The 10,343-nt window shown below is 35.9% G+C and overlaps 1 protein-coding gene across 2 annotated transcripts; it reads left to right on the top strand.

The window, feature by feature from the left end:
• Nucleotides 1–6,760: 6,760 nt before the first annotated feature.
• LOC127797845 (F-box/kelch-repeat protein At1g26930-like) lies at nt 6,761–9,710 on the top strand. Of its 2 annotated transcripts, none has more exons than XM_052331006.1 (2): nt 6,761–6,880; nt 7,818–9,710. In XM_052331006.1, exon 2 carries the CDS (start codon nt 7,942–7,944, stop codon nt 9,337–9,339), a length of 1,398 nt encoding a protein of 465 aa, XP_052186966.1. In that variant the 5' UTR covers nt 6,761–6,880; nt 7,818–7,941; the 3' UTR covers nt 9,340–9,710. The 2 variants fall into 2 exon arrangements, with proteins under 2 accessions (XP_052186966.1, XP_052186965.1); XM_052331005.1 differs by having other exon boundaries at nt 6,786–7,210.
• The last annotated feature ends 633 nt before the right edge of the window (nt 9,711–10,343 follow it).

Raw genomic sequence — 10,343 nt, 5'->3', positions numbered from 1 at the left:
CTCTCCAAGTTTCTTCTATCCTAATCTCATTCATTCATTAATTTCTTACGACTCCTATAAAGCTGATGTGCACACGTGGCAATTCTCTATTCATCAATCCCTTTTTATTTCCGTAATTTACTGATTGAGGTGCGTTAAATATGTGTTTAAGGAAACTATCTAATATAATAACAGTAATTATTTTGTTGGGCGAGAAATAAAGAAAGGAGGGGGGCTTTTAGTTTTAGGACACTTGGGTTTGGTTGGCCCCCAGGTGCAGCCCACGTGCGCCGACACGTGGCTCGGATTCCTATGCCCGCTGTCTTTGCCTTTGGCTACCCCCAAAATTTGCACACTTTGGCTGGCTGGCTGGCTGGCTGGCTCCGGATCGAATCGATGGACTCAACCTGACCTGACCTGACCTTACCCCCTCGAATCACGTGACCCGCACGAGTCACCCGTACCATACGGCGCCGTTTCCACCGCCCAACGCCAATCAGCAGCTGCCAGCAAACCTACCCAACAAATTTCAATTAATATCCCCTCGGTCTACAATTAATCTCATCCATGACGTCGGCTCCTATAGGTTGTGGTTTTCTACACCCGGGTGCAGCGGATGATCTCCCCACATGGGCATTATGGTCTTCTTCACGTGGAAAGCCGCCGCCCGGAGTCGCCGTGCCCGCGGTCCAAGAACGAAGGCGCTAGTTACGTACACTACATGTACATCTCAGTCTCAATTTCTCATCTCTCTACCCTTCAAAGTCTCGCGATCACACTTGTCGACCTCTCCGACTAATACGGGTTGAGTAGTCGATCTTATTATTCATTCAAATTTAAAAAAAAAAAATTAAAGCGAATTTCATTATTATTAATTAATAATAAAAATATTTTAAATTAAAAATAATACACCATTACCCTAAATCCTATACCTTCTTAAGTATAAACGACACTATTAGCCCGAGAGCCGACTCAATAGTGAAGCGACGTAGGCCCAAAATTTCAAAAATATGTAATATATATATATATATTTTTTATTTTTTAATAATAAATATCTTATTAAAAAATTAAATACAAAATACAATCTAACCTTTTATCTTCTCCATCCTCTTCTCAATTTTTTTTTTATTGTTGTTTGTTTTCATTAAACCCATTATTTCCTTTTCAATTTTTTTCATTTCTCTTTCTTTGGCTATCAGCATCTATGTTTTTTAGTTTGGATTATTGCATATTTTTTTATCCAAGTAAGTAAACGGCTATTATACATTTAATATGATTTATTAGATAAATTTAATTATGAAGATTTAATTAATAATTTTACATCTCAAAAAATAAGAAAAATAATTTTACATAAAACTAAACATAATTCAATACATATTCATTTTTTAATGCTATCAGTTTAATATTTTGTTTTGTTCTCATCTATAAGAGAATTAAGAATGTATAGTTTTTTTTCTTAATTTGCACTGATTTTCTTAGAATCTTAAAAAAAATTAGTTTTATTTTTTCATTATTTGGTTTCTTTTGATTTTGAAAAATTATATTTTAATTAAAAATTTTATCGTATTTTATAATTGATTAAACTTTAATTTTTTTTAATTTAATGAAATAATAAATTTTTCTCATTAAAAATATATTATTTATTTTTTTATAAGAAAAATAATACACTTAAAAAAATCTCAACAAATTTTTTGGTCTAAAATCCGTAAATTGATTAAGTCGGCCGTAAATTGATAATATATATTAGTTGGTATAGGTCTCTTTCGGGGTCAATCTTTTAGGTGTTTGGCAATTGGTAGAAGAAGATACTGAAGTTGGATAGGACTCACTTTCTGTATCGGATTAAGACCGCCGCGACGGTCACCACATCGCAACAGCTATCTAAAACCCGGAAGAGGATATATTATTGTTAAAACTAATCAAAATCCCACACAAGGGTCAAAAGATTTGGCCACCCAATATGACGCTTCTGCCCACGGTTAACGTCCACTTTTGCCGTGAGATCGGGGGCAATTCCGGCATTGTCGGTCTTTGTTGAACGGGAGGGGCGGGGGGGGCTGGGTGGAGGAGCCTAATATTACAAAACAAAGGTTCACATCAGTGGTCAATGATCGTTATCGAGTGCAAGTAATCCTTTCTAACTTTAGTTTTGTCATTGACCCATGTTTGGATCACACCCCAAACCCACATGGGTGACCATGGGTCTTTAAAATTATAAATAAATAAATAATAATATTCACAATTAGTAAGAATATTTTAATATTTATTACCTAATCAGTCATGTCAAATTAAAAAAAAATATCCTTATTAAATTTATTTATTTTATGGTTATTTTAGAAGAAGGAGAAGAAGAGGGAAAGTGAATAGAGAGTAGGAAAGGGGTGGAGGCGGTGATGATCATAATAATGGTGATAAGGCAAGGCAGGAAAGTTTGAACTTTGACCCTATATTCCACCTATATATAGAGGTGGCATGTCACATGTGAGTGAGTGTCTGTGTGCATGTATAATAATAATAATAATAATAATATATAATATTAAAAAGGTGACATGATTAGTGAGAATCCATCCACAGTGAAAGTTAATTCAATGGAAAAGGTTGTCAATTGGGCAGCCACACTTTGTCCCTTTGACAATTGTGTGCTGCTGCTGCTGCAGCTGCTGTTGCTGTTGCTGTTGCTGATAGGCCGTTTACACGATGGGAGCTGTGTCGTGATAAATGACATGATATCTAAATTGGGTTTCATTAGAAAGGTTAATTTTATGAAAATATATTTTAGGAAGGTCAAGTTAAATATGGAGTGTCACATTAGTTATATTCAAAAGTGTCCTACAATTAACCATTATGTTAAAATAGAATAACCCATGAATTGGATTAGTTTGAGAGACAGTGGTAAGATATGGGGTACAACCCTCCCCCCATTAATGCAATGGTCAAGAAGCAACAATCACTTGTACTTTTTATAAATAATGCAACCAATTAGATTGAGATTCCTTCCATACTTGAACATAACAGCTTCCAGAGGAAACTTCACCTGCCCCGGAAAAAATAAATAAAAAAAAGTTACTTTCCCATCACATATATTAATAATTACACCTAATTTTTACTGCATTCTGCACAAAATTGAAAGGCAAACGAAATGGGATATGGTCCTTTGTACCAACCATTTAGAACCCAAATTCATCACATGTTCTAATGAATGCATACATATATATCTTAATTGAAACCTAATTGCAACGAGTTTACCTAATGATGTACAGACTTTAAGAGTTGTTTGGTAAAGCTAATTAATGGATAGACTAATCACACCGACTAATTTGGCTCTACGCTTTACTTTTGTTTCTGTATTTGGCTGCCTCTGTATATCTTCTTCCTGTGGTTTTTACATAATAAACAAACAAGGAAAAAGAAAAACCGAAAACAGCAATCGATTAAGCGCTTAAAATGGGTAAGGTTGGGGCTTTGATTGGATTGGATTGAACCCGAAAGAACATAAATGTAAGCATCCTTAGCATTAACAGCTTGCTTGTACGATAAGACCATTTTAGTGAGTAGTAATCCTAATTCATTACCATCTAATGTATTTTGAACCCCTTTTCTCTTTCTTCTTCCCTTTTTCTTTTTTCATTTGTGGAGTGGAAAAAGAAAAAGAAACCCATAATCAGTCATTTTCCTCCCTTCACTTTCTCTTTCTTTTAATTCTTTTGTCATTCCTCCCTTCACTTTCTCTTTCTTTTAATTCTTTTGTCACGTGTGAATTAAGTAAGTAAAAATACCACAACTTGATTCATATTTTTTTCATGTACTTCAATTTCTTTTTTTTTTTTCGTATAGCTATTCGAATTTTTTGTTATTTTAATTATACTATTAAATTTATATTTTTACTTTAATTTAATTTCTATAATTTAACATTTTTTTCGTGTAACAACTCAAACTTTTCATTGTTTTGATTATACACATGTATATATACATGTTTGTCAATTTAACATCTATACTTTGATGTGTTAAAAAAAAAATAAAGTGAGATAAGTCATTTTAACATCTTTTTTTTGTACACGTCAAAGTATAAAAGTTAAATTAATTTGAAAATACAAGTAGAGATGTATAATTAAAATAACAAAAAAATTGAGTTGCCAAAAAAAATAAAAATATAAGAATTAAATTGATTAAAAAATACAAGTACATAAGTATAATTAAAATAATACAAAATTTAAATAGCTACATAAAAAAAATATATAAGTATAGATGCAAAAATATATATTTACTCAAAATATCACCGCAATAACTATAATTATAAAAGATTATGAATTTGCTTTGATGGCATTTTCTCTATAGAAATTGTGTAAAAATACCCTATTTCTCAACTAATAACACGGGCGATATTATTATGTAAAAGTTAAATTTTCAAGCTCGACTAATAAATTTTAATTAATTTATTTGATATTAAGTTAAAATTTTTATTAAACCAAACAAATTAAACACTTGCCTTTAGTTTTTTTCTTTTAGATGGAAAATAATTTGATAAAAAAGAAGAGGGAATCTTTCAAAAGCAATCAAAGAGACTTGGGATGGGAAAATCATGATGGAACCAAAGGTTTCAGTCATGGGCGCTGGCAACATTCATTCATACCTCTGACTGACTTCATATGGGTACCAGTTTCAGTACAACGATCGCCACATAGCTCTTGATGAATTCTGCAACATTCTCATCTCATCATTGGGACTGGCCGAGCAATGAAACGAATCCTCGCATTTTAGATGTACTGCACTATACATTTGGGATGTACTGCACACTCCAACCAGGGGATGTACTTTAATTTCCAATGAATGGAAAAGATATATAAATATATATATATATATTTTTTTTCTACGAACTTAAAATATCTTGAATTTTATCCGATTAGTTTTCACGAGAGATAGCCTCACCCTAACTCACACTCCTAGATAAATCATAGTATAATTTTTATATAGCGTCTTCAAAAGATTTTAAATTTGAGATCTCAAGTATATTCATTTTCTATTCTTATCACTAGAGTCATCTATAGAGTGTGGTAAAGATACTTGTTGCTCATAATTCATCAAAATATTTCAAAATTGTCACACATCAATGCATTTCATCCTTTATTTAATATAAAAAAGTATTTATTTAGTTATATATTAAAAACCCATTTAGACTCAAATCACACTTTTTTGTATGTGTTATGAGACAATTCTTGTACAAATGTAAGAGTGTCGACAAAATCGATAAAGATAGTTGTTGAGGAATGGATTCTCACATTTTGAATATAATATAATCTCCAACAAATGATAATGATATTCGTTGGTTCTAGTCAATCAAGATTAAATAAGCATTTATATGTGAAGTCCAAAAATGATATACATAAAAGTATATGGCTAATAAGAACCAATTCATGCTCGTATTACGTTTATTGTGTTAGGTAATAATTCTTGTATAACTGCAAGAATGTCATGTGGAGTTCATTATAGATTTCACGAAGCACCCCCCACCATTTGAGCTACCAATGGAGTCATAGTTGTAAGCTTTCAATGCATAAATGCATGTTTTGTTTGAAAGTTTAAGAATTAAGACCTCCCATGGTCTTTCACAAAAAAAAAAAAAAAAAAGGCTTTTTTGTGATTCTTATAGTTGGGAATTATCAAGAAATGAATTCTTATAATCAAGGTGTAACATAATCTCCAACAAAAGATAAAGATCATCGTCGTTGATAGTAGTCAAAATGGAACAAACCTTTATATTCAACATTCAAAATTGATATACATGAAAGAATTTGATTGTTAAGAACTTATCTACTCATGCCACACCTCTTGCTTGGGGATGACCTTTCCTTAAATATATACAAGAGTCCCTCATTATACTCGCTGTAAAACTCACATAACGATCACAACTTGCCAATCTTAACTACCAATGCAATCATCGTTGCAAGCTAACTTGAATGAGGTTTCCATGCAAAAATGTATATTTTTATTTAAAGTTTAACACCCAGACAAATGATAAAGATTGGCATTGCTAATACTTAGTCAAAATTGAATGGGCCTTATATGTAAAATTCAAAAATGACATGCATAAAAACATTTAGATGTTAAGAACCAATCCAAACTCGTGTGTCATGGCACTATTGTGCCAAGTGACATTCCTTAAAAGTTTAAACAAGGACGAAAGTAGCTCATTGTTCGCACTACAAATCTCAAGTAATAGTAATAACTTCTCAATTCAAATTACCTAGTATTATTTTTATTGTAATTTATTCTGAATAAGCTTTCCATGCAAAAATGCATAGTTGGTTTGGAAGTTTTTTTTTCTTTAAAGACCCCAAATAATCTTCCAAAAAATAGACATAATTGAAGTATTTCTTTGTCCACCGATCTGCATTGACCTTTAGTCAAAGAGCTCCAAATTGTGATTTGTGACCCTGTAAATAAACCATGGGCCGCATCCCATGCGATCACAGCCTCCGGAGGACATAATCCATGAACGATAAGCTCGCGACAAGACGCCGACATATTGACCCGGCGACAAATTGGAAAACCCGAGAAAGAGAAAACCGAAAGCAGAGACGTAGGGAAGACGGAGTCCGCGTCGTAATTCTCTCACCGCTTCCCTCTGTGCAGTTCGCACCGCTTGACGAAGCCACAGCGCGTGTCCTATGCGCTTTGTCACGTTAACACGTGTCGTTACCGGCAATCCCCGGTTAATCCGGTCACCGCTACAACTCCAAAGCTATTAGGTAGACCCACCACCACCGCTTCATCTCGTCTTCTTCACCACCATCGCCTTCTCTCTTCCTCTCCCCTCCCTTCCCCTCCCCTCCCCTCCCCACCCCTTTTTCTATATCAATCGCAATACAGACCCAAAAAAACCCAGGTCTACATACATATACAGGTATCTATATATGTATGTACATACCGCATATTTTACATATATATATATGATATTATATGTATCTATTATATAATATAAGATGAAGAGAGAAAGATGATTAGGTATAGGACCCTCTAGAGATTTTGCCCCAAAGGCCTGGCTTTGATTTGCAGGGAGAATCCATACGGAGAACTGAAAAAACTGCATTTCGGAGGAGGAGAGCGACAGCCACCCAAATCAGTGATATATACATATACATAATATATAGAGAGATAGAAAGGGGGGGAGAGAGGAGTTTGTTTTGTTTTCATAATTCCAATCAAGTCCTTCCCCTGTCTTCCTGTCCAATCCGTAAGTTCCCTGTATCATTACTCGCTTTCTTCTGTTTGTTGGGTTTTCTTTCGCTTTCTTTTCTTTTTTTTTTTTCTCTGTTGGGAAAATAAAATTGGTGGGGATGTTTATGACTTCTTCGAACAGATCCAATCTAATTATTGTTGTTGAATCCCTTAAAAGAGATTAAATTTTTTTCTATTTCGAAAAAAGTACCAATTTTGATTGATGAGATTTTGAAATTTTTATTACTTTCTCGTGTCTGATCAGAATTTTAGGGATCTGGCATGTCTAAATGTATCGAAATCGTTGTTTTAAATTCTGGGTTGGTCTAATTACTGACAATTTTGATGATTTCGAAGGCGTTTTCTTCTTCTTTGCATGGAATATTCATGGAAAGATTCAATCTTTAGTGACTTCAATTTGATCTGTAATGTCAGTAGTCTTTGAATTCAGATTGGTGAAAGCTTCAGTTATATATAGCCATATCTTTTGCTTCTGTTCTGTACAATTCCCTGTGCGTGCGTTACTGGGTTTGGGTTAGTCCTCAATATTAGATATATACAAATTGGGTTTTGTATTTTCAGTGTGATTCTGACGGAAGGTTCAATTTTCTGCTCCTGAATAGGTTGCTCCCAGAGGTTTTGGTTATTGCTTTAACCATGCCCAGTGGTTGAATATCAATCTGGCAAGGGAGGTAAGGAGGCTTCGGGGCAATTGGGAGTCGTAATTGGTAGTTTCTTCGCCGAGACATGTTGGAAGACCGTTCCTGTGTGGTTTCGAGGGGTTATCCAAGAGCTTGTGAGCCTGATAACAGCTGGGGTTGCATGACTTGCCGAGTAGACAATGGCAAGCGGCCATTGGAAATTGAGGAAGAAGAAGAGGAAGACGTAGGTCCAAGGAAGTTGCCCAAGCGATCGGAGGCTCGCCCAATTGTCAACCCAACCCTAGGGTTATGCGAAACTTCAAAGGCGATGGAAGGAGAATCCCTCGACCTAACCCTAGGGTTACGTGGAACTTCAGGGCCCCCGGAAGCCCAATCCGGTAATAAGCAGCAAGCTGGGGATGATTCCGGAGGTGATCCGGATTCTAGTACTCTTATCCCCGGCCTTAAAAGAGACAGCGCATTAGAGTGTCTCATCCGGTGTTCAAGGTCTAAATATGGTTCGATTGCAGTGCTAAGCAAGAGCCTACACTCGGTGTTTCGGAGCGGTGAGGTATACAAAATGAGGCGGCTGAATGGTTTGATTGAACACTGGGTTTATATTTCGTGCAACCTCCGTGAGTGGGAAGCTTTTGATCCCAATCTCCGGCGTTGGATGCGGTTGCCAATGATGGATCCTAACGACTGTTTTGCCTTCTCAGACAAGGAGTCGTTGGCAGTTGGGACAGAGCTGCTTGTGTTCGGGAAGGAGTTTATGGACAATGTAATCTACAAATACAGTCTGTTGTCAAACAAGTGGTCCACTGGAATGAGGATGCATACCCCTAGATGTTTGTTTGCATCCGCCAGCCTTGGGCATATTGCTGTTATAGCTGGCGGTTGCGATTCTCATGGTCAAGTCTTTAGCTCTGCCGAGCTTTATAATTCTGAGACTGGCGAATGGGAGACACTCCCCAGCATGCACAGGCCGCGCAAGCTCTGTTCTGGATTCTTCATGGACGAAAAATTTTACGTGATTGGGGGTGTTGGAGGAAGTAATTCAAAGCCTCTTAAATGTGCTGAAGAATTTGATTTTGCAACAAGAACTTGGCGAGAGATTGATGACTTATCTCCTGCAAGAGGTGATGCAGCTGCGGAAAATGAGGTGCGTGTTACATCTGAGGCTCCTCCGCTAGTTGCCGTTGTAGATAATGAGCTGTATGCTGCGGATCATGCAAACATGGAAGTGAGGAAATATGATAAGGCGACGAGGGAGTGGCTAACTGTGGGGAGGTTGCCAGAACATGCGGACTCCATGAATGGTTGGGGCTTGGCTTTCAGGGCATGCGGACAGCGGCTAATCTGTATAGGTGGACCTAGAGCTTACGGTGAAGGATTTATAGAGGTTAATTCGTGGATTCCAAGTGAAGGACCCCCACGGTGGAACTTACTTGGCCGGAAGCAATCTGCCAGTTTTGTCTATAATTGTGCTGTGATGGGTTGCTGAAGCTCTGGGTGGATATTTGGAGCAGTTCTGCATGCAATGTTGCCTTCTGCCGAATGGGATCAACAAGATGGCCTTTGCTATAATCATAGGCTCATTGCTAATGGGTAACTTATCCCAACTTTTTCTTTTCTTTTCTTTCTTCTTCTTCTTCTTCTTTTTTTTTTTTTTTTGAGTTGGGGAGGATGGAAAGGAAAATCAGATATTACTCAAGATTTTGCGAAATGTTTTATTTGACAGTCTTGAGTAATATTTTCATAAGTTTTATTTTGTTTTTTTCTTCCGTTGTATTTCGTCTTCATGACATGAGAATTTCAACAGTAATAGGTTTAATAACTTGAAAGTTTATAACATTGATAGGTTCTCTTTGGGTTTTTCTGAAGGCTTCTATGAATCATATATAATCAATTACAGGGGTTTTATAATCCTTAATTTCTTGGTGCTCTGTGATGGGAAAATAAGCACAGTGAGACAGTTCAATAGAAGTATAGAACATTGCCCTGTATTCAGTACATTTATTGCTTTTCAATTCATGGGCTATATTTGACCTTTTCCCTTTCAGTTTCATTTGTTGAACAGAAAGTGGTGCCTTCTTTATATTTCTGTTTGCTTGTTAAATAGATGTAGACCGATGCATCTAGTTTCACTATTGGACAGAACTTTACTTTACACTTGCTTTGTTTGGTTTTAAGCCTTGTCTGACCTTCATGCCTTGTCGTGATGTGTGATCACAGTCTAGTTTCACTATTGGTCAGATCTTCATTTTGTATTTGCTTTGTTGGTTTTTAAGCTTTGTCTGACCATCGTGTCTTGTCGTGACATGAGAAAGAGGTTGGTGAGGTTGGACTACTGAAATGTTTCTTGTATTCAGAGTGCGTTCATTGCTTGAGTTCATGAGTTCTATTAAGATTTTCTCTTTTGGTTTAATGTGTGGCAAAGAATATGATGCCATCTATGTATACACTTATTTTCTGATAAGTCGCCATCTTTACCTTTCTATTTGCTGG

Source organism: Diospyros lotus, chromosome 3, assembly GCF_014633365.1.
Source record: "Diospyros lotus cultivar Yz01 chromosome 3, ASM1463336v1, whole genome shotgun sequence".
NCBI classification, from domain to species: domain Eukaryota; kingdom Viridiplantae; phylum Streptophyta; class Magnoliopsida; order Ericales; family Ebenaceae; genus Diospyros; species Diospyros lotus.
Note: the sequence above shows the minus strand (reverse complement) of the source record. Positions and strands in the feature narration are given on the sequence as shown.